The sequence below is a fragment of the Ceratotherium simum genome, chromosome 22, assembly GCF_057802395.1.
Source record: "Ceratotherium simum simum isolate JZ-2026a chromosome 22, ASM5780239v1, whole genome shotgun sequence".
Lineage (NCBI taxonomy): Eukaryota > Metazoa > Chordata > Mammalia > Perissodactyla > Rhinocerotidae > Ceratotherium > Ceratotherium simum.
The window spans coordinates 46,844,133-46,867,148 of NC_141921.1; the positions used below are offsets into that span (position 1 = coordinate 46,844,133).

At 55.5% G+C, this 23,016-nt stretch overlaps 1 protein-coding gene across 17 annotated transcripts in view; it reads left to right on the plus strand.

The window, feature by feature from the left end:
- The window catches only part of NPHP4 (nephrocystin 4), a 133,481-nt gene extending 118,986 nt beyond the window's left edge, over positions 1-14,495 (plus strand). For 11 of the 17 annotated variants that reach the window (XM_087446931.1, XM_087446924.1, XM_087446923.1 and 8 more), the window contains 10 exons: positions 1,981-2,207; positions 2,439-2,625; positions 3,456-3,539; positions 9,605-9,761; positions 10,283-10,368; positions 10,930-11,015; positions 11,692-11,863; positions 12,571-12,750; positions 13,058-13,201; positions 13,869-14,495. In XM_087446931.1, coding sequence (XP_087303057.1) covers positions 1,981-2,207; positions 2,439-2,625; positions 3,456-3,539; positions 9,605-9,761; positions 10,283-10,368; positions 10,930-11,015; positions 11,692-11,863; positions 12,571-12,750; positions 13,058-13,201; positions 13,869-14,009 — 1,464 coding nt within the window. In that variant the 3' untranslated portion in view covers positions 14,010-14,495. The other 6 variants (XR_015555876.1, XR_015555875.1, XM_087446920.1 and 3 more) reach the window with 6 other exon arrangements.
- The last annotated feature ends 8,521 nt before the right edge of the window (positions 14,496-23,016 follow it).

Below are 23,016 nucleotides of genomic sequence, written 5' to 3' on the forward strand. Positions count from 1 at the left end.
GTGGCTGATGGGTCTCACTGCTCTGAATGGGTAGCATGCCCATCCTTGAACCGGGTACCGGGGCCTGCAGTGGGATTGGCTGCCTGTTGGGGTCTGAGGGGTCCAGTAAGTGCCATCAGCCTTGTCTGCCTGGGTTCTGGATTGATTAGGAAATAAGACAGGAATAAGACAGGAATGGCAGAGAGACACCAAAATATCGTCTCTGTTTTACTGATGACTAGTTACGGCAAAGCTGACACTGGAGAATTGGCTTGGATCTGTAGGCAAGGTGTTCCTGACACTGAGCCTGAGTTACTGACAGTCACCCAGTCCGGGTAATGCCAGACAGTGCAAGCGCCTCCACCAGCGGGGTGCTTCCTACTAACCTTACCGCCTGGCCAAGAGCAGTGTGAGCACCTGATGGTGTCTTCAGGCGGGTGGATCCCAAAAGGAAGAGGAGAGGGAGGGCAGGGCTATGCCTACCTGGTTCATGCTCCAGAACTTTCTATCAGAGAAGTCACCCCATCTCCTATGGGGTGGGCTGGATTGGGGTGGAGGGAGGCCAGGGTGTCAGGCTCACACTTTCCTCTGTGGTGTGGAAGGAGATGAGACAGGGCAAGGGGTTGTCCTTCTCATGACCCCCAGGGTTATGCCGTCTCTACTCGTTGCTTTTAACTGTCTGGTCTACAGTAAACCACCAGGGTGGCTGTCGCCATGCCCTGCCCATGGCAGTCAGTCTGACGGGCCAGTCTTGGGCCCATCTTCACATGGCCTCTGCCCTAGAGCCCGCAGTGGATCGTCCTGGAGCCGCTGTGCTGGTGGGCAGTACAGATTCTGTCCCCTCAGCTTGGGGGTGGGTCAGGGCCGTGCACGGTCTCAATGCAAGGTTGAAAAGCCACTCTTGGATCTGTTTCTCATCTTAAATTATGTCTGGCCGTGTCCAGTGCAGCCTGTCAGAGGTTCCACTCCAGGAGGCTCTAATCATAAAATGCCCACCTAGGGAGGCCTCTAATGGGAACACAGCCACCCTCCCGTTTTCAGATTCCCGGGGAGAAATTACAGGTTCAGCTTCAGTCCCTTGCTAGGGAAAGGCCATGGTTTTGGGCATTGGAAAGTCAATATCCAAAGGGATTTAAGTCAGAAATCATGTTGGGTCCTTGCCTTTTGAGTTCAAGTCCAAAGCCATTCGGTCGGCCCCTGCTTTCTGATGTCTGGGCCTCCTCAGTGTGTGAAGGTCCTCAGCGCTGGGCCTGGTGGACTCCCCTGCATGGTGGTGGCCCCTTCTAGGTTTTAGATCTTGCAAAGCAGCCTCCAATGGGCCTCACTTTTTAGTATAAGGCACACAAGCAAAGTAAGCCAAGCTCCAGCCTCTGGAACATGTCCAGGTGGTCCAACTCATTGAATCTCAGGGACCTGAAGAAGAGGTGGACAAAGGGCCCATGGCGGAGCCCACCGAGGCAGCCTACCAGTTGTCTGGACCTGGCCAGCTTGAGATCAGTCAGGGCCGACCCGTCCCCTCCCGGGACTCTGCTTGCAGACAGGACTCCTGCTGCCACCGTGGGGACCTGGCTGGTGAGCTGGTCATCTGTCTTAGTTTTGAGGCTATTCTTTCCTCTTGTATTTGAAACCTCTGCTGTCAATTCCCCACTGTGCTCAGGTACCAGCCTTCTGGTTGTGGGGAGAGTTGGTGTAGTTGGTGGTTATAGTCTCTTGGGAGCATGCAAGGCAGACCCTGCCTTCCATGGGGTAGATCACCTGTGGGGCAGAGAGAAGCCAGGAGTGCTCAGTAGTCATCCGTGGTGGGGGACAGGCATGCCCCATGCTCTGTCTGCTGGAGGTAGTCCAGTTCCACCCAACCCACGACTCGAGGAAGCGGGTGGTGGTGATTCCAGAAGAAATTTGGTATTTGGGGCGGTGGGGGAAGGTGGCTAGAAAACAGCCCTCAAGAAGGAGAGGGTGCCCCGGGACTGTGGCTTTGGTTCAGCCCCTTGTGTCCCGCAGGCTCAGCAGAGTGTCCGTGCACAGCACACACGCGACCTGCGGGTCATCGCCGCATACCGGGAGCGCATGAAGGCTGAGAGCATCGCCAGCGCGCTGAGCCTGGCCATCACCACACAGCACACAATCTATGCCACGCTGGGCGCTGCCGAGTTCTTCGAGTTTGCTCTTAAGAACCCCCACAACACGCCGCACACAGTGACCATCGAGATAGACAACCCTGAGCTCAGGTGGGAGCACGAGGCAGCCTCTCCTCGGCCCCCCAGCTGGGTCAGGTGGGGTGACTCTGAGCTCTGCCTGAAAGCTAAGCTGATTTTGTCCCTCGTGGGTCCTGTTGATTCCAGCTTTCGCCCACTGTCCTGTGTGGACAGCCAGCTCTGAGTGGGTGGGGGCCATCTCCTGATAAAGGACTTAGCAGGAAGAACCTTTTGCCTCAGCTCTGTGTCTCCCCTGCCCCCCAGCCTCATCCTGGACAGTCGGGAGTGGAGATACTTCAAAGACGCCGCCGACCTGCACACGCCAGTGGAGGAGGACATGTTCCACCTGCAGGGCGGCCTCGCCCCCCAGCTCTTCCTGCGCCCCAGGGAGACGGCCCACATCCCCTTCAAATACCAGACCTTTTCTGTGGGTCAGCCGGCCTCCGTGCAGGTGGGGAAGGTCGTCTTCCAATGCCAAAGGCGCTTGTCGTCAGGCACACGGGGAAATCCCATTTAGCTAAGTGCGGGTGGGAAATTGAAAGCCCTCCGGTGCTGTGTAGATGCTTAGCCTGTGGGCCGTCACCTGCTCCCCTTGTTCTCCCACGCGCCCTGGCACCTGCGCTGTGCTGTGCGCGGCAGCCCAGATGCTCCACTTTTCCTCCATACGGGGCCTCGGGAAAGGCTAGACTGTCTCCTGAACTCTCTTTTGCTAAAGTAAAAGAGCCTTTATTAAACCTCAGAAGAGCTAATGGGTTGAAACTTCGTAGTGTTTTATACTCTCCAGTTAATGCTGCTCGCCCACTTCTTCCTGTGGCGTTTGCTTCTCCGCATGAATGCAGACTGAGATGCCGTGTAAGGGATGTGAGTCGTACGTGTGTGTGCAGCTGTGTGATGGGGGAGGGCGCAGGGTGTGTGTGTCGTTTATTCCACTGACCTTCTGCACAATAACGATCATCACTTACATGGGCTTGAGGAAGTCCTAGAGGCTCACAGATTTCCACGCTTATCTTTGGATGTGCTTTTGGGACAAGAGGTCGTGAGGATGTGGTGAAGACGTCAGGCCTTTGGCTTCAGGCAGAGCTGGGTTACCATGTCGGTTCGCCCTCACAGCTCATGGCGATGAGGCTGGATAATAACCATAGCCGCCTTGAGGGTTCCTGTGAGAGTAGTTGAGACACAGGAGCCCAGGCCCAGGGTGGCAGCTATTCCTACAGGAAGAAAGAAGTACCTGTCCCCGAGGACTCCGTCTCGTGACCCGCTGTGCTGATTTGTTTCTCACAGGCCTCTGCTGAGCTGAGATCTGAGAAGGCCACGGGCGCTGGATTGCCCTTGAACTCCAGCATGATGCCCACTAAACACGCCAAGGTAAGGGGTCAGAAGATGACAGACGTCTGGTCCGGGATGTTCCCAAGGTCTTGTGGTGTGAGCCGTGTTCTCTGAGCAGACCTAGTGAAGCGTTCATGAGCTCCTCTGTGCCTGGGCCACTGGGGCCTGGGCCTCTGCCCTTCCCTGGGCCTGCGGAGGGGAGGGCTTGGGGCTGGTCTAGGGTGACTGGGGGCGGGGCCCATGGAGGTGGACTTTTCATGTCCTAACAGGGCAGTGACAGCTTCAGCCAGACACTGGTATGGCCATTGGGTGGGTGTCTGGCATGGAAACATCTCCCCAGCAGCTTGCCACTGTGCAGTCCTTGGGCGCTCTGGGTGCGAAGCCAGCGGCCCTGGTGCCTGCTGCAGCTGTCACAGCATGAAGCCACCACTCTCAGAGTTAGCCTGGCTCTTCCGACCCTGATCCATGGCATTCCTGTGTCGTGTACAATTAGTGTGATGTGTGGGGGTTACTTCTGGGAAGTAAGACTTAATCCTCATTAACGCGCCTAGGGGACAGCACGTTTGTGAGGTGCACTGATCAACAGCCTGCCTGCCATAGGCTGGCCTTAGGAGGAGCTTGGGACACTGTCGTTTGATAGGAATTTCTGAAGCTTTTATTTTTGTAGACAAATGCTATTTGTAGTTAAGTTGAAAGTAAAAACAAAAACAGAAAGACCTTTGCCCCCTGCCCTCTACTCTGAGAACAGATTTCAGTGCAGTCCGGACAAGGAACTGGCTCCTGACTGCAGCCCTGCGTTCCCAAGTCTCACGGGGTGGCAGCCCTGTGCCCATGGCCCCAATCACCAGTGAAAATTTGCTTTGTTTTATTTAAACATGGAGCTACAGCTTTGCCATTGTCTAAGGAACATGTCAGCTCCTTATTTAGGGCTATAGATGAAATCTGAGAGGCTAATACATTTTTCCTTACACAACTGTGGAGTTTTAAGGCCAATCCCAGAAATCTTATGAGTTTACCCGTGATTGCTTCAGTGTGTATCTCTAACAGATAAGGACTTTCTTTAACGTAGCCATGTGCTAATGTCACTGCCCCCAGATAAGCAACAAATCCCCAGCATCACCTAACGTCCGGTCCGTGCTCACTCATCTTTTCACAGTTGGTTTGTTGGAGTCAGGGCCCGCTGTCCTCTGTCCCTGGAGTCACTGTGCGTGGGCTTGCTGTGCTGTCACCCGCAGAGGCCACGGGGACTGGTCGTCCACTGTGGCAAGATGTGTCCACCTAAGGGGTCGTTGCCCTCACTGCTTATTCCGTCAGGGAGGAGAGTGGTGCAGTTCAGCTTTGCTCGTTCTTCCTGGGCGTATTAGCTGCGATTCTTCTGTGAGCAAGAGTTCTCCCCATCAGCAGTGGGTTACCCTGAAATATACCTTATACCGGAAAGTCAGGATAGTGTGGGAGTTTTTTCTCTTTATCAATATTTAAAATAATGAGTCATGGCCTAGCGACCTCCAAAGATGGTCGGTGTTGTGGAGTCTCATTGTGAACTTGCGGTTTTGTATTTGTTCTCTCTCTCCTCCATGGTGGGTGTTGGATGATATAACTGCCCCTTTCTCTCCGGCCCCTGCCATCCCTTTCCAGTTAGCTCCTGTGCCTTTTTTTTTTAACTTTTTATTTTGAAATCATCTCAAACGTAGAGAAAAGTTACAGGAATAGCGCGAGAACTCCCGTGTATTATCTCCCCAGATCTCCCCACTGTTGGTGTCTTACGTTTGCCTCGTCACTCTCTCTGTCTCTATTTCTCCATGTTTTTATCTGACAATTTGAGAACAAGTTATCGACATAATGCCCCATTGCTCCGTGAAACTTAGAGCTTGTGTATCCTGAAAATCAGGACACTCTTTTCCGTAACCACAGTAGAACCACGAAAATCAGGACATGGACACTGATAGGTCTCATCAAAGATCCCATTTGCACCTCACCAGATATCCCAGATTGGATCGCTGACCCGCCCACGTTCACACGGTGTGTTTGGTGTGCCTGTTTCTGTGGTCTCCTTAGTCTGGGACACCCTCAGGCTTTCTCTGCCTTTCATGGCCTTGGTCTTTTGAAGTGTACAGGCCAGTTATCTTGCAAAATGTCCCTCAGTTTGGGTTTGTCTGAGTTTGCCTGTGATTGGGTTCAGGTTATGCCTTCAGGGCAGGAAGAGTGCAGAAGTTTTGCTGTGTTCTTCTCAGAACCTTTGTCAGGAGGGACACGATGTTGATTTGTTCTATTACCGGTGATATTAACTGTCTTATTTAGTTAAGATGGTGTCTGCCAGGCTTCTTCACTATAAAATTAATTAAGAAGTATTTTATAGCTGAAAGTTAGAAAGTAGTGAATAAGTATTTTGTCAGGAGATACTCTGAGATGATGTCAAGATCCTGTTCCCCATCAAACTCTTGCTCTCTGGTTTTAGCATCCACTGGTGGTTCTTGCTGGAATGAGTTATTAGCATGATGGTTGCCTATTGGCGATTTTCACATTTCATCATTCCTTCTGCATGTGTTAGTGGGCATGCTAAGTAAGGTAGAGCTTTGCCTTCATCTCCTTCATTTATTTTTTGTACCCTTATGGACTGTAAATTCCCGTTTTATTCAACGGGTTTTAATTTTTTACTGTCATTATTTGCCTTGCTGCTCATATTATCCCTGACCCCCCAGTGGCAGCCACTTCAGGATGGCTCCTGTGTCCTTTTGACATGTCCCTGTGGTTCTTTGAGCACTTCCTTACTGCCTGGCAGACAAGATGTTCCAGAGTCATCCTGTGCTTTCCTTGCTCATTTCTGGACTCAGCTATATCTCAGGTTCCTTTTAGTGGAGAATGGTATTTAGAAACCAAGGTCTGGGTACTGGGCGTGCTCATTACCACTGGGGGCTCACTGCTTCTGGTCCCTCTTAGCAGAGATCGCTCAAGAGTGTGTGTCTGTGTACAGGATCTGTGCACAGACTCCTGTGCCTTTCCATATATGTTGAAGACCATGAATTCACATCCGTGCTTCCAGTACCAGCGTGGCCTCACAGGGTTTGTTCTAGTTGCCCTTTGCCACGTTTGTAGTTGCCGTTTCTTCAAGTGAGAGAGTGGCTCCCGTTATCTTCAGTCTCTTTACCTATTGCTCAGTTCCCCTGTGGGTAACCAACTACTGATGGCACTGGTCAAATCCCTTTGCCCTGGGTAGTTACCTCACCAGCTTGATACACTGCTAGATTTGCTTGTTTCAGTTTGTTTTCCATATATAGAGACCCTTTGTTTTTCTTTTTTATTTTAGTTTTTTAACTAACTAAAAACATTTACATGAGTCCAAATCAAACTGTAAAATTAGATCTATTCAGAAAGATCCTGCTTACTTTGCTGCCCCCACTTCTGTCGTGTGTGTGTGTGTGTGTACGTGCGTGTGTGTGCCGGGCATGAATGTGGTCCTGGGACCACGTGCTCGTCCTCATTCACTCTCAGGTCAGAGCCCTCCACGTGTGGATGTCCATCGCTTATCTGACCAGTCCCCTACCGACGGACTTTGGAGTTGTTTCTCGCCTTGTGCTGTTACAAATAGTGCGGCAGTGAATAGCCTTATATCCATACAATTTTGCTAAATCCCTTTCCTAAGTAGCTGGCTCATTTTGCACCGATTGACCATTTTTAAAGCTTTTACTGGCTTGTATAAATGTTGTCAACTCTTTTAGACCTTCTAAGTGTCATAAAAACTGCAGAGAATATGAAAGTTCGGTCTGAGGCTTTCAATTATGTTTGCAGATTCTCCAAAGGCAGGATTGCTCCCTTAGCTATCTCCGTGGGTGTTGCTAGTGTGCTGCTCTGAGTTTTAGAAAAAGGTTCAGCCTAGTGGATTTTCCCAGGTCACAGGTTCTGTGGGTCTGACATGCGGATGACTTTCCTGGGTCCTCACGTCCTGCGGCCCACTCAGCTTCCTGGACCCTTGGCTGCAGGGAACAAGCAGCCAAATGGCCGCCCTCATGGCTTCCCTTCAGGCGGGGGACTGATAGTGCCAATACAGGAAGCGTGACGTGGGCGGTGGTCGTGCTGTGGTGAAAAATAAAGCAGAGGAGGCGAGGGCGGTGGGCAGTCCTCAGGAGTTTGGACAGTTGCGTCTGTGATACTCTTTTTTCTTTAATCTGATGACTCATTTCAAGTTGGTGCACTGTAGAGAAAGAAAGTGTGTTTTGTAACTGCAGTGGGCTGGATGCAGCCTGTCCTTCCTCCGGCTCCCGCTGAGTGGCCCCTGGAAGACGGCTGATCAGGCGGGCCTAGGAGACAGGAACCACACAGCTTCTTTAACAGAGAGAACTTGCAGGAAGCATTGTTAACTAGGTGTGACGTTAACCTGATCACTGGAAGAGTGAAACCGGAACTTTAAGGTTTCAAGGAGGGAGAGAGGGCAGGAAGCAGCTACCTGCCGTTCCTAGCCCCAGGAACAAAGGGACGAAGCTGGAAATAATGACTCAGAGCTCAGAGGAGAGGCCGTGGGCCTGAGACTCAGGCCTCTGAGGAGGGGGCGCCGGCTGCCAGGACAGGGTCCTCCTGGGGGCCAAGGCTGGGTCTGCAGTGTTGAAAAGCACAAACTGGATCTAGGTCCTGCTGCGGGAGGAACTGCGGCTGCCGGGACAAGGATGGGCTGCCGGGTAAGGCTGACAGGAGGGCAGCAGACAGGCAGGAGGGTCCCCCGTCATCCCCGAGCCTGGCTGTCCCCCGAGGTCAGAGCTTCTAGGAGCGGCCAGTGGAGCAGTAACATGCTCTGCAGGAGCCCCGGCCTGAGAGCAGAGCGGGGTGGGCGTGGGGCAGAGAGACCCTGCTCATAACGGGCACAACGGCTAAATAAATGGTCATTTTAGAGTTGAAGTCTCGGCAGAGCGGTGGAATTCTGACTGACAAGTGTCGGAGCACAGATGGTGGGAACGGGGCTGTGGTTGAGGCAGCCTCCCAGCCGGAACACGAGGTCAAGTGAGCGCATAGAAGGTGTGGAAACAGACCCGCGCTGTGACAGCTTCCAGAGGAAGCTCCAGAAGGGCAAAACCAAACACAGCATTGCTCAAAGATGCAAAAGTGGGAAGACGGCAAAGAGAAGCCCGGGACGGTGACCGCGGAGTTGAGGAGGGCGACTTCCTCAGGTGGGGCCGGGGGGACTGGGGGCACAGAGAGCTGGCCGGCATGGACAGCGTGCCCCTTCCAGATGGGGACGTGGGTTCGTGGGTGGCTGTCTTAACTTGTGACTTAAACATATTTTTACATATGTATTCTTTTATGTATGTACATGTAAAAGATTTCACAGTAAAACTCACTAAAGTAGAAGAATGCCCATCCCATGGGGGTGTTTCATCTTTCAGGGGAAGGTTCGTCTGGTGACCGAAGTTTTGCATCGAGGTGGGAAGGTTGCCTGGTTTTGTGTGTCAGGCTGTGTGTCCCCCCTCATTCCTAGGCCTAGAGGGCTCACTGGGCTAGACTGACTCTTGGAATAAATGTCCTCATTCTATCATTTACCCAAACTAGGACCTCTTTTGGACAAATAAGTTTTTTAGTAACTTACTTTTTTTAGAAAAATGAAGTTTCTATTTCTAGCCCTTTTGGTTTGGGCACAGCCTCCTTTTGCTGCGGGAATCAGAGAGCTCATGCTAATGTGCTCCATTATCACCCAGGAGGACCTGGTGAGGTTAATGTCCAGATCCATCTGGAGTGACTTCCCAGCAGGCACACGGCAGGCTGTTAGAAGGTGGAACCGTGGCTGAAGTAGCGTTTGACTGTGGGGCTGGAAACCTTCTTCCCTGGCGTTCTCAGCCCGCGCCTTACGTATAAGAACTAGCAGCAGCAGCAGCCACGAGTGGGAACACGAGTGAGAGGAAACGTCCGCGTGCGGACCCTGTGCTGGGCGTCGTCTCCTCGGTGTGGGCACCTGCTGCTGCAGGCTGTCCCGGCTCCTGACGATGCCTGTGCTTCCCACTCATGGCGGGAGTGGACCCCGTGGAGAGCCCTGTCCCTGTCTGCAGAAAGAGGCGCCACACATGCAGCTGCCACGAGCCCGTGTGCCGGTGCTGACCTGGTGCCGTGTGCCCTCTCTGCAGGTCTTGTTCCAGGCCAGCGGCGGCAAGCCCCTCGCCGTGCTCTGCCTGACGGTGGAGCCCCGGCCCCCCGTGGTGGACCAGGTCTTCCGCTTCTGCCACCCGGAGCTCACCTTCCTGAAGAAGGCCATCCGCCTGCCGCCTGCGCACACGCTTCCAGGCAGGTCCCGCCTGACCCCGAGGCTGGCGGGTGCAGCAGCGGGGAAAAGGCTGTTCCCTGAGGGTGACAGGTGGCATCGTTACCTCGTCCCGTGATGCTCTTCCTCTAACAACCTGCGGCTCGTCTGCAAATTCTCCCTCCTGCCTTTATCATTTGAAATGGCAACCTTCTCACCTCCTCTGGGAGGACAGGTGTGCCCGTGGCCGGCTCATCACCCTCCTCACGTCCACAGCCCTGGGGGTGAGGCCCGGGGATACTCGCTTCCTCCACCTGCTGATTCACATATCGTGTCTGGGGCCCTTTGGAACAAAACGCAGTCTTTTCGTCCAGCGCCTTGCTCCGTAGCACTCTCATCACTCCCTCTGTGTGAGTCCTGAGGGGCGGCTCAGAGCAGAGGCGCCGGTGTCCGTGCGGCGTGGGCCGGCAGGGCGGCTGCGCCTCCCCGGCGGGTGTTTGTTGAGCTCCCGTGACAGCCCAGGGCTGTCGGGAAAGACGTTTGTTTTGCTCTTTCCATGCTTCAGGCACACCTGTGGGAATGCCTGGCGAGGACCGCCCGGTCCACGTCCGATGTAGCGACCCGAATGTCATTTGTGAGACCCAGAATGTGGTAGGTTCTCTTTAGCCCCGTCTCAGGCACGTCATTCCCAGCAAGGCCCCCCCATCAACCGCTGGTCTCCTGCAGCCTCTTCACTGTGGGTTTCCGGTTAAGTGGATTCTTTCCAAGGTGCTAAAGGGCTGTTTTGACATCCTTATGAGAGCTTTATGAATGAGTTTTCATTTTTTCTGCTAGCAGATCAGTTCCTTGATTATCTGAATTAAGATTAAAAAAATGGCATGAAGCAAAGTGAATAAAGTGAGTGGTAATTAAGGCACTTATTAGTTGCCATTGTGTAAAGAATAACGGCCATAATTGTATTATGACTGGTTAGGAAACTGGAGAGAATCTCCTGCAGACTATAATGATTGAACTCAATATAAAATTAAGAAGTTAATGATTTTCTCTTTTATAGGGGAAAAAAACTGTGAATGCTGACTAGTACAGAAAATTAAAAATGTGTTGAGGGGAAGGGGGCCTGGTTCACACCTACTTTCGCTTCTGTGGGCTTAGGGGGCCGGGGTCCGAGTGGGGACGGTGGGCATTTGTGTGACGCACCCCACCGTCTGGCAGGGCCCCGGGGAGCCTCGGGACGTGTTCCTGAAGGTCGCCAGCGGTCCAAGCCCGGAGAGCAAAGACTTCTTTGTCACCATTTACACGTAAGTACATGAGCCCCCGCGGTCTAGGGAGGTGGGAGAGGATGGAAATGGTGGTCTTATCCTCTGACGGTGAAGACTCACTAAACCACCCCTTTCCTTCTCTCACCTGGCTGAAATGACACTTGTCCCTTGACCTTCCCTCATATCGTATCTCCCAGCCCTTTGAACCCTTGAAAACTGGCACATTTCGTACAGCCCTTTGAGATCAGGGCAGGGGGTCACCTGCATTCAGCGTCCTTCCCTGGCTGTGTGGACGTGGCAGAGTGGAGTCCTCACAACGAGCCCGTGGGCAAGCACCACTGAGCCTGTTGTATGGCGCAGAGCCGGTGTCCGACGGCACCGGGTGGCTCACACGGGCTCCTGCACTCACGCCTGTGCCACCTCCAAGCCCACCTTCTCTCCCACCTTGTGCAGCCCGCGGGCTTTGCCTCCGGGGTTTCAGCTTCCCAGTGCAGTCACAGCTATGCCTAAGGGGCAGCCCTGCCCAAGAGCCTTCCCCTTAGGAGGGAAGGTGGCTGCAGGGTGACAGCAGCTGTGCCTCAGGCCCGTCTCCTTGGCACCCCGTCCTCCTGGCTCCTCACCCTCCGGCAGCCTTCTCAGCCTCTTCCTGGCTTCTCTCTCACGAGTTGGTGCTGCCGTCTTCACCGACGCCGCAAATGGCTTCCGTCCTGTGCAGGGATCGCTGGCTGGCGACACCCATCCAGATCTGGCAGGTCCACCTCCATTCCCTGCAGCGCGTGGACGTCTCCTGTGTCACAGGCCAGCGGACCCGCCTGTCGCTTGTCCTTAGGGGGACACAGACGGTCAGGAATGTGAGAGCTTTCACCTCGCACCCCCAGGAGCTGACGGTATGGCCTTCTGGGGGCTGTCGGGTCGCTTAGATGTTCTCTGGCCTCTCTCCATCCTCACCCACCCTGGGGACGGGACTGGATGGGACGAGGTAGGACGGTGGGAATTGGGCTGCATCTCAGTGGTTGGTCCCGAGGACAGGCTCACAGCACTTCAAGACCAAAACACTCTTTGGCAGAGTCTTCATTCAAGTTGCCATTGTTAGATATGCCATCGTGGGATGAGTGACATATAAACCCTGCAGGCCAATTTCAGAATTATTGGAAGGTAAATATTAGTAGTGACTCTGGAATTAATGCCGTTACGATTAGACACCTGGATAATGAGGGCAGTGCAGACTTGCGGCCAGCGGGCCCCTGCTCAGAGCCGGAGCCTGTTCTACTCCCTCTGCTGAGGCAGCTCTGGCACTTAGGGGATCGTCACCACCTGGGGGGACTTCCCCAACACAGATGGTGGCAGACTGTAACATGCTGTGGCACTGGCACCGGTGCTGAGGTTGGGTCTGGCTTCAGATCTGGCATTTTCACTTGGGCCCCTTCTGACCTCTTGCAGGCCATGTGGCCCCCCTAGAACAGGTAGTCAACCCTGAACAACTGGGGTCCCTTGGGATTCTCTGGGTCCACAGGGCTGCATGTGCCCAGGAAACCCCTTGTGTGCACCTTGTGAGAGGCCGCATCCGACTTGCTTCTTCCTCTTGTTCTTGAAGACGGACCCCAAAGGGGTCTTCGTGCTGTCGCCTCACGGGGTGCAGGACCTGCATGTGAGCGTGAGGCCCTGCAGAGCGGGCAGCCGGTTCGTCCACCTCAACCTGGTTGACGTGGATTACCACCAGCTGGTGGCCTCGTGGCTCGTCTGCCTCTCCTGCCGCCCACCTCTCATTTCTAAGGTTTGGAGGGGTGATGTGCGTGGGCCACGTGGTACCAGTGGTGTGTCACCTGATTGTCACCTGGTCCCGTGACCCAGGCCTGCCCAGATTCAGGCAGGCATTTCCTCCTCCCGTCCTTTCTGGCCCGGGGTTGGGGTGGGGGTTGCCCCTGTACTATGAGCCCCCCTCAGTTGGGAGCTCAGAGGGTTCGTCTGTCGTCTTTGTGGAGACGTCCAGCATCTGGGGGCCCCACGTGCAGAGCAGGCTTAGGAAAGGCCTGGAGAAGGAGCCCACGGCCGACTCCTGCCCTCCCTCCCTCCCCCCACAGGCCTTCGAGATCACGCTGGCTGCGGGGGAAGGGAAGGGTGCTAACAAGAGGATCACCTACACCAACCCCTACCCCTCCACCAGGACCTACCACCTGTACAGCGACCACCCTGAACTGCTGCAGTTCAAGGAGGACTCCTTCCAGGTGGGGCAGTGCTGGGGGGCCTGGGCACCAGGGCGGGGCCCTGAGGCGTGTGGCTGAAGGTAGCGGGGTCAGCACGCATTTAGCAGCAATTCCGATTAATCACGGCAGCCATCAAAAAGTTCTGGGAGGTGGAGAGCGCGTTCTCTGTTCTGGGTGAGATCCTCGGCACAGCGAGGGGACACCCTCTGCTGGGCTCCTCTGCCGTTGTCTCCGAGACCCCCACTTCTGAAAGGTGCTGTTGCGGGGGCGGCTGGTGACCGACCTTCCTTGCGAATTCTCGATAGTTTTACCCAGAGCTGTCCCGAAAGTTTGCTCTTTATCTTTTGTGGAAGTTTTAGGGAAAGTACAGCAGACCACAGGCTGTAGTTAGTGGAGCGTTTCTTCAGTGGTGAAGCGTCTCCTGAGAACGTGGGAGAGCAGGGTGTCGGGTGTCACGGTAACATGGGAAATGGAGTTCCGATCGTAAGTGTGCTGGAGTCTGCGAGCCTCGGAGGGCTGCCCGGGCTCCCGTCACCCCAGCACTGGAGGCCAGAGCCTCAGGCTTAAAATTCTCTGTGAGGCATGTGACCTGCTGTGCTGGAGAAAATACATGTTTGTGTGCATGGAAGTTTCTGGAAGAGAGATGAGCTGTCTAGGGGGGTGCTAGGATTTTGATGCTTGTTTCCAGGTTGGGGGAAGAGAGACCTACACAATCGGCCTGCGGTTTGTGCCTAGTCAGAGAGCTGGGGAGGAAGAGATTCTGATTTATATCAACGACCACGAAGACAAAAATGAAGAGACGTTCTGTGTGAAGGTCATCTACCAGTAAAGGAGCGGCCTGGGACCGGCGCGGCCTTCTCGCCGCTGCTCAGGGGCAGGCCGCTGTCACGCTGTCTCGGAACTCAGAACTCACCTGCTCGCAGTCTGTAGACCCTCCTCCCCTCAGATGACCAGCCTGGTGACCCGTGAACTTGGCCAAGGGAGGAAGGGGTTGCCGTGCCCCCTGAGTCCAGTTGGGCTGTTGCCAGCACCCACCGTGTAGCGAGCCTGAGCGAGTCCTCGGGCGAGAACGTGAGCCGCGGGGTACACGAGCCCGTTTCTCTGTGTTACACGTGGAGACTGTCACTGTCTATGACATTTTGATTTGCTTTTAGCAAAATGTATTTTATGAATCATCTTAAATGATAAAATTATGTTTTCTTACTGGATTTTGTACAAACATATTATTTGCTATATTTTGTACTGGTGGTATTTCATATCTTTTTAAAATTATGTGTGGAACACTATAAACTTTTACATGTTTTATCTGTGACAATTTTCTTGAGTGTTTTTTGTTATCTTCATCATTGTCAGAGGTTTTCTGTCTGTAGCATAAGCCTGATTTTCCCTTGAGGACAACGTGGCTGAGGGACAGTCAGGTGGCCTCTGGCCTCTGGGAGTCTGCTGAGGCCTGACCTGGGGGAGGGGCGACTCTGACCTTTGCATCTGTTGTCACATCTCCTTCTCTGATTCTACCCCCACCCCGCCCGGGATCCCGTGATGACACTGGGTCCACCTGGAAAATCCAGGCTAACCGCTCCGTCTCAAGATCCTTCACTTAACCCGGTCTGCCGAGTCCGCTTTCCCACGGAAGGTCACAGGTTCCAGGCATTAGGACAGGGACGCCTGGGGAGGCATTATTCTGCCCGCCACAGCCCCATTGGCCAGACCCTAGTCACGTGGCTGCACCCGGCTCCTAGGGGTCTGGGAAATGTCCTTTCTTTTGGCGGTTGTGTGTCCGGGTGACTTGGGGGGTGGTGCCGCTGAGCAGGCTTTGGGGGACAAGCAGCAGTCTTGGCCACGACGTTGCTGGTGGAGATGGTGGGAAGCAGGCCAACTGAAAGCTCACCGGGAGCCTTGATGGATTAGAACCGAGGGGCCAGAGCATCCTGAGGGCTTATAACCAAAACCTTTACTTTCAGTCTGCTGGAAACATTGATGAAAAGAGACAGAGGGAGCCTGAGCCTGGGCGGCCGGCGAGCCAGGCTGTTCCCTATTCGGGGGTGAGGAGAAGGCAGCGGCAGAGTGGGAGTCGGCTGGCCTAATGTGCAGACGAGATGCCACACTTGCGTGGAAAGAAGCCTTGGGGGGGTGGGTCTCTCCAGCACGTGAACCAGGGAGGGCTTCCCACTGTTGGGAGCAGTCCCCAGCGTGGATGTGCTCACAACAGTGGGCCGGCTTTGTAGAGACGGGTGTGGAGGCAGCCCAGCGGTCAGACACACTGGGTGAGGAGCGGCACGTCGGTGGCCCCTAGGACCTTGTTCAGGCCCCAGCCCCGTCAGTGGGGTCAGCTCCCCACGCCCTTGGGATGGGGCCTCCACTGCGTCACGGGTCTGCCGGCTGCGCCAGGGGCGTGCACCGAAAGAGCACCGCGGAGGGTGGGTTCTGGGGGAAATGAATGACTTCAGGCGTATTTATGAGTCTGCAGTGTGATGATGAACCCGAGTTCCTGGTCGTCTGTCGTCGTTTGGGTGCTTCACGCTGTGTTTTCTTAACGGGCGGCCTCTGAGTCCTGCACACCTGCTGCAGGGCGGGGGCCCAGCCTCGGCAGGCGCAGCTTGTCCACACCCCGTGCCGGTCCAAGGGCAAGCACTGTGATCCTGGAGTGAGGCGTCCAGGCCTCGGTCAGCAGCGTCGGCTGCCCCGCTCCGCGTGACGAAGGCGTGGCTGTAGTTTGCAGGGTCTTGCCACACAATGCCACCTCTAGGCAGCCTGTCCCTTCCTGTCCTGTCTCGCTCTCGCCCAGGTCCTGCCGTGCCCCGCTGCGGTGGGGGAGGGAAGGCCTGCTCAGGCAGCGCGGGCTCGTTAGTCTTCCGCTGTTTCTGCAAGGCTGCGCCGCTGTAATTAAGGACCTTGAGACTCGCAGCTGCCCGTGACAGTAATGAGAGTTGTGCTCCAGGTCTCCTAATAGATGGCTTTAATGTTTATGGAGATGATTATGAAGTCGCGATGTTCCGTTTCTCTCCTGCCCTCTTGCTGGGGAGGGTGTTTGGGACCATTTTCGTCTCCTCTTGCAGAAAACCTCGGCCAGGTGCATCGTGCTGTGGGATCCACGGCTGCCCAGTCACGAGGGCCGTGTGGGACGAGTGAGGGAGGACTCGGGCTGCGGGAGAATCAGGTGAGAGGAACAGGCGGCGTCTGGGGCGTCCCTTTCCCGGGGCCTGCCAGGCTGCAGGTCAGCAGGAGGCCTGGGCCCAGAGCCTGTGCTGACAGAGCCCCCAGCCCTGCGATTCCAGGACCGCACGCTGACCTCAGAGCCACTCGGAGCCAGTTGTCCCATGGCCACTCGGGGATATGGTGGGCGGGAGGAGAGAATGTCTGAGGACAGACACAGTGGGGTGAGGGTGAAGGGTGGCCTCCGTGGGGATGGCCCATGCCATAGGTGACAGTAGCAGGCTGCCTTCTCAAGATGGAGGGAAGGGAGATGGTCTTTGTGTTGTGCCCCTGAAGGGTCTTCACACCCCACAAGATGTGGGCGCGTTGGGGGGCTCTTGGTAGAGCTTACCCCTCCCTCGAGACCCCTCACTCCTGCCGTTTACCGTGTGAGCCACCGTCTGGCCCGTGTGACCTCCCGGCACAAGGTCAGGATTTTGGGTCTGTCTTTCCGGGGTCTCGGGTGGAGGACCGTGGCCCCGCCTCCCTGCTTCGCACGGGCTGGTTTCACAGTCTGGGGCCAGCTGAGCCGAGAACACTCCTCAGACCTTGCTCTGAGCTCTCAGGCCTGAGGTGCGGTCCAGCCCTAGACAGAGAGATCCTCCTGGACTGGCAGCGCTTTGCAAAGTCACTCGTGCAGCTCGGGCGCCTTTTACAGGAAGGCGTTCTGGAACCTAGTTGCTGTCCTGGCTGAGAGGAGGTGGGAGGAGGAGCAAGTGGGGAGGGAAGGCACGCGTCGGGGGAGGCACGGGACCCTTTCGTCTTCATCGCCTCCTGCTTCTAGCTGCTCCCAAGAGCTAGAATAAAAAGGGGCTGCCGCGTTTGCTAGGGAGGCACATCCACCGGAGTCCACCTCGTCCACGCACAATGGTGGGCCACAGGAGCTTTCTTGCCCCTCGTCTAGTCTGTAAGCAAGACTGGAATGGGGGCCATTTGGGGCCTTCTGCTGGGTGCCCAGGAAATGGGGCTCTAAAGAGCTGTCCTGCTGTCCTGACAGTGCTCCCTCGAAGCGTACTTTAGTACCACGCCAACGTCCCCAGCCAGCTGGGTACAAGTCTCTGCACGGCTCCCGGGTGGGTGTGCTGTTCCCCACCGTGCACAGGAGGGAACGGCAGAGCCAAATGAAGCCGGTGCTGCCTGGTCAGAGGTGGGGGTGGTGGTGCCCCTCCTGGGCGTGCCCGGTCTGGCTGTGGACGGCAAGTTCGCTGGAGCCTGGGGAGGCTGGGCACACGAGGAAGCAGTGGCCTGGCCTTCGGCAAGAGAGATGCGATCAGCCAGAGAAACTGCACTCATTCGCTCATTCATCACTCCCTCATTCATTCATTCATCCATCCCACCTTCTGAGTGCTCCTCTGTGCCGGGCCGTGTGTGGGAGGTGGGGACATCATGGTGTCATGAGACAGACACAGTCCCTGCCCCAGGAACTGACCTTCTGGTGGAGCCCGGCCAGTGAAAATGGGCCTATTGTATAGGTTGGGCAGCAATAAAGCCTGCGAGGAGGAGAAGCAGGGTACGGGCATGAAGGAGGGGGTGCTACTTAGAAATGGGGTGGGAGGAGTGGAGGGATGAGGGGGCCAGAGCAAGGTCGGGGCCTCGTGGGCTGGAAGGAGGAGTCTGGACTTGGTTCTTGCGGTGATGAGGGTCGGGTGGACAGGCGCCCTGCCCAGGACCAGGACCAGGGGCCGAATTAGTGACCCGCCCCTCCCCAGTGCCCTGGCCCTGTGCACATCTGAGGCCACATGCTGCCCTCAGGAACGAGCAGCCCACGGCCTCAGCGCCCACGGCGGTGGGGAGTGAAGCTGAGTTTGGCTGGCAGGCAGCATCCACGCTTTGTTGAGTCAGAAAAGCAGGTTTCCTCTTCTCTGCCCTTCTTCCCTCCCTCCTCCCAGTCCCCCTCCCCGAGCGGGCTGTGGCCGTCTGGTGACTGGGGCACAGAGGCCTCTCCGGGGCACAGGTCAGGATCTGAAGCCCCTCCGGAGAGTGAGAATCGGGCACAAGATGGGGGCTTGTGCTTCTCAAAACTTAATGCCGTCCTGAACGGTTCCCTCCTCCTCCCTTTCTTTTTTTTATAATTTTATTTATTCATTTTTTTCCCCCAAAGCCCCAGTAGATAGTTGTATGTCATAGCTGCACATCCTTCTAGTTGCTGTATGTGGGACGCAGCCTCAGCATGGCCGGAGAAGTGGTGCGTCGGTGCGAGCCCGGGATCCGAACCCGGGCCGCCAGCAGCGGAGCACGTGCACTTAACTGCTAAGTCATGGGGCCGGCCCTCTCCCTTTCTTTTTCTCTTTTCTCTCAAGGAATAGAGGTTTCTTTTATGATAAAGTTTCAACGTTAAAGAAAAGCCAGCACCGTGGCTGCGATCGGCGCCTTGGGGCTCCTCTCCTGGGGCCCAAACCCCAGGGCAGGTTCCCGTGCTCTCTGGGCTGAAGGAGACGGGCCTTCTCCCCTCCTTTATGAACCCAGACTATTCTGAGCTGATGCCTAGACCTGGACTAGCGTTTTAATTTTACTTCTGACTTGTGGTTGCCATGCTTGGTCCAGCTGGCATCTGCAGCGGGCACCCTGATTTACATGAGAAAGCCGGCCCGCGCCTCGGATCTCCGATAAGGCTGCGAGCTGCTGCTTTCTCCCCACACACAAAGACGCGCCATCTTTCAGAGGGAACGTTATCATTTCCATCAAGGGCATTTTTTCGTAGTATTATTTTATTTCTTCCCTCCTGCTCCTCCCTCCTCCCACTCCTGTTGAAAGCTACTTTTAACTAAATGGAGTCAAATGAAAGCCAGATTAGCTGTGTTGCTTTTCTCATGTCTGATAATGATTTAATGCTATGTTTGTGTCTATTTAGAAATAAATTAAGGTGCCTTTTAAAATTGTTGCCTCAGGTTCTAAGAGGTTGGGGAAAACAGCCATTACGTTTCATTAACAACCCTGTTTCTCCCCGTGTGCAGGCCGAGGTGTGTGCAATCCTGACCCCAGCACTCTAAACGTCGCAGTTTCTGTTTTCAGGATGTGTGCTGGGACCTTTATGGGGAGAGGGAGAAAGCGGAGAGGGAGGGAGGGGAACCGCCAGGGGCCTGCCTTGAGGAGTAGTTCTCGTGGGTCCGTGTAAGGCGTGGCCCGAGCATGGCGGGGTCCCCCGGGTCCTGCGCAGGACTCTGCCCTTGAGTCTGGTGGACGGGCAGTGAATCCGGAGGCCCTTCCTGCCGGTGAAGGAACGGGGCTGGAGCTCCACATACAGTCAAATCCTTGTTAGTTAGGACACGTTTGCTGGCAATGCTACATGGGCCCCTCTGGCTCTCCTGACCCCAAAGCAAAGCCACATCCGTGCTGGTCCCTGGGGGGCTGTGCAGAGCCAGAGGAGCCCTCTCTGCATGTTGGGAGGCCCACCTCAGGCTGGCTGGCCGGCCATGTTGCACTGGGCTGCTCCTCATCTCTCTGAGCCTGTTAGGGAGGACTGGAGAGCCAGGTGCAAGTGGACTGAGAAACAGTCACCCTACCTGTAGTGGGTGGAATCGTGTCCCCCCCAAATTCGTGTCCACCCGGAACCTCAGGATGTGACCTTATTTGGGAATAGGGTCTTTGCAGATGTGATTCAGGAAGGATCAAGATGGTAATCACGTTGGATTAGAGTGGTCCCTAAATCCACCGAGAGTGTCCTTATAGGAGATAGAAAGGGACACACAGGGAAGATGGTCATGTGAGGATGGAGGCAGAGGCTGGAGTGACGCCTCTGCTACCCAAGGAACACCAAGGATGCTGGCAGCCACCAGAATCCAGGAGAAAAGCCTGGGACCGATTCTGCCCCCGAGCCTCCAGAAGGAATCAACCCTGCCCGCACCTGGAGCTTGGACTTCTGGCCTCCAGGACTGTGGGAGGATCAATCTCTGTTGCTTTAAGCCACCGCAGTTGTATCAATTTGTTATGGCAGCCCCGGGAAACTAACAGAAGGAGTTTGGGGACCCACACAGCCCGGGGTCTTAAATACTCACATAACCAGCAAATCAAGATTTCTAGTCTTGGGGAGGGAGGGCCCGGTATAAAGCTAAGGAATGACCCGTTGCAGGGTGGACCTCTGGTCGTGTGGAGGGGCCCCAGGATGGCCGTCCTCGCCACAGAGGTGTCCTCTCCCTGCCGCAGAGGGGCTGCGTGGAGCAGCAGCACAGGCTTCGCTGGCCTGTCATCTCTGTCTGTCAGCCATCCCGGATTGATCTGTAACTCAAGGTTCTAAAGATAAACTTCATTGCAAGAATTCAACCTTGAAATAACCGCACACCGAAGTGATGTGTTCCTCTACGGGAGGCAGAGTCACCACGGCGAGGGCTCTAGTGACATTTACGGAAAAAGAATAGAGGAGCCTCCTTGCATATGAAAGTTCAGATGTGCAGGGAGATGAGGCCGGGGGGGTCAGGACACCCCAGGTTCAAAGAATGGGCATGAGGCCTTGTGGGAAGGGGCGAGGTCTCCAAGGCTGTGCAAAGGCCCTGGGCTGCAGGCTCAGTCTGTGCCTTCCATCTCTCCCTCCTGGGCCACCGCCTTCTGGCTGATCTCCTTGCTTTCACCCTGGCCCTCTAGTTCAATGCCAATGGCAGCCAGTGTGACCAATACAAAACACAAACCTGATCCTGTCACCTCCCTGTGTACACCCTTCAGTGGGTAGGATAAAGGCAGGACTCCTGGTTAGGGTTAGTTAGGCCCCTTTCACTCATCCCTTGCTCTGGCAGTGGGTGTGAGCAGGACTCTGGAGCCAGACCCCACAGGCAGCTGATTGCTTCTCATACCTTCTGGGGAATCTCAGTCTCCAGGTATGGCTGGATCTAGGTGCTCAAATGCTGTTCTTCAGATATGTCCAGCAGGCTCCCCTTCAGGGCCTTTGCACGTGCTGTCCCCGCTACCTGGCATGCTCTTCCCCAGACACCCACGGGGCTCACTCCCTGGCTTCAGTCGTGACTGTGCTCAGATGCCCCCTTCCCACCTTCCCTGCTCACCCCACCTAAGATGGCCCTCCCTGCCTGTAGCTCTTCACAGGCCTCTCCCCTATAGTCTCATCTCCATCTGTTTGTCTGTCTCCCCCAGCCCCCTCATGCATAAGCTCCCTGAGAGCAGGATTTGTCCTCGTTCCCTGCTGGGTCTCCTGCACCCAGAGCAGGTGCCTGACGCGTAGTGGGGCTCCGGGAATATTTGTGGGAGAGCTGGACGTTGTCAAATAAACGTCAGCCAGCTCAGTAGCTTCCCTGCCGGAAGTCCTGAGGCCTCCTGCTGCTGTCCCAATAACTCAGACAACCGTCCATAAATCCCCTCCCCATCTGCAGCCTCCACTCCCCCCCCCAACCACCCCCCCCCGCCACTGTCTCCTCAGCTGCGCTGCCTGTGCCTTCTCTTCTCTCTGCCCAGGGTCTCCCCACGTGGCCAGCTCTGCTCATCCCTGTGGTTCTGTCCCCTGGAGAGGCCTCGCCCAGCGCCCTGTCCAAGGGAGAACTTTCCCCCGTGGTCGGTCACAAACGGCCACAGTCCTCCACAGCTTCTTCCATGGAGGAGGGGTCTGGGCTGACCTGGTGACTGTCTTTGGTTGCTGGATTGTGGTGGACGTGGTGTGTTGCCCCCTCTGGGCTGGAGCCACTCTGCTTGCTGCTCTGCTCTGGGACCTCAAGGCCGCCATGGGGACAAGCCCACAGGACCCTACTGGAGGATAAGAGGCCATGGGGAGAGGTCCAGCTGTCCCAGCCGTCCCCCGGCCATCCCACATTAGACAGCCCCCGGCTGATTACAGACACACAAGTGACCCGGCCAAGGTGGCCAAGTCCAGCCTAGACCAAAAGACCTGCCTGGCTGAGCCCAGCCCGCTGCCAGCCTGCGGGATCGTGAGCTAAAGATGGGGCCGCTGTTGGAAGCCACTAAGGTTTGGGGTAGTTTACGGGACAGCAAAGCTGGCTGTAGGCCACCCTCACATTCCTCCACCTCTGCCTTTTGTTTTTCCAGTAACAGTTTGTATTTATTTGTTTATCTGCTTATTTACCTGTCTCTCCCACTAGAATATCAGATTCCTGAGGACACAGTCTCTTTCCCCCACTGAATCCTACAATACCGTCTAAACAAATAGTAATAATTAAGGGTTAGCATTAATTACTTACCGTTGATGGGGCTCTGTTCTAAGTGTGTTATGTGGTTAAATCTTTTCATTCCTGGGGTTAAATCTTTTCATTCCATCCACCTGTTTATTAATGTGTTTAATAGGTATTAAGTTGAGTGGATAAATGAGTGAGTGAAGTGCCCCTCCCTTCTGGAAGGTTCTGCTGCCTTTTCTGTGGGCCGCGGCTGTGTTCCTCAGCTCCTGACACTCCCGCCTGCCGTCTGGAGCAGGAAGGGGGGCACCCCTGCTCTTTCCTTCTCAGACCACCCAGCTCCCGCCCTCAGATTCAGCTGATAACCTTGCCACTTTCTTCACAGAACAAGGAGCAGCAACCAAGCGGGAACCTTCCTTGGTCCAGCCGTGGATCTGTGACCCAGCTGCCCCGAGTCCGCTCCCACCTCGCCTCCCCTCACAGAGGACCAGGTGTCCCGGCTGCCACTGGGGCCCAGTTCCCACCCCTCCAGCCTCCTGAGGGCCTCCCTCCTGCAGTTCCGGTCCCTTCCTGTGTTCC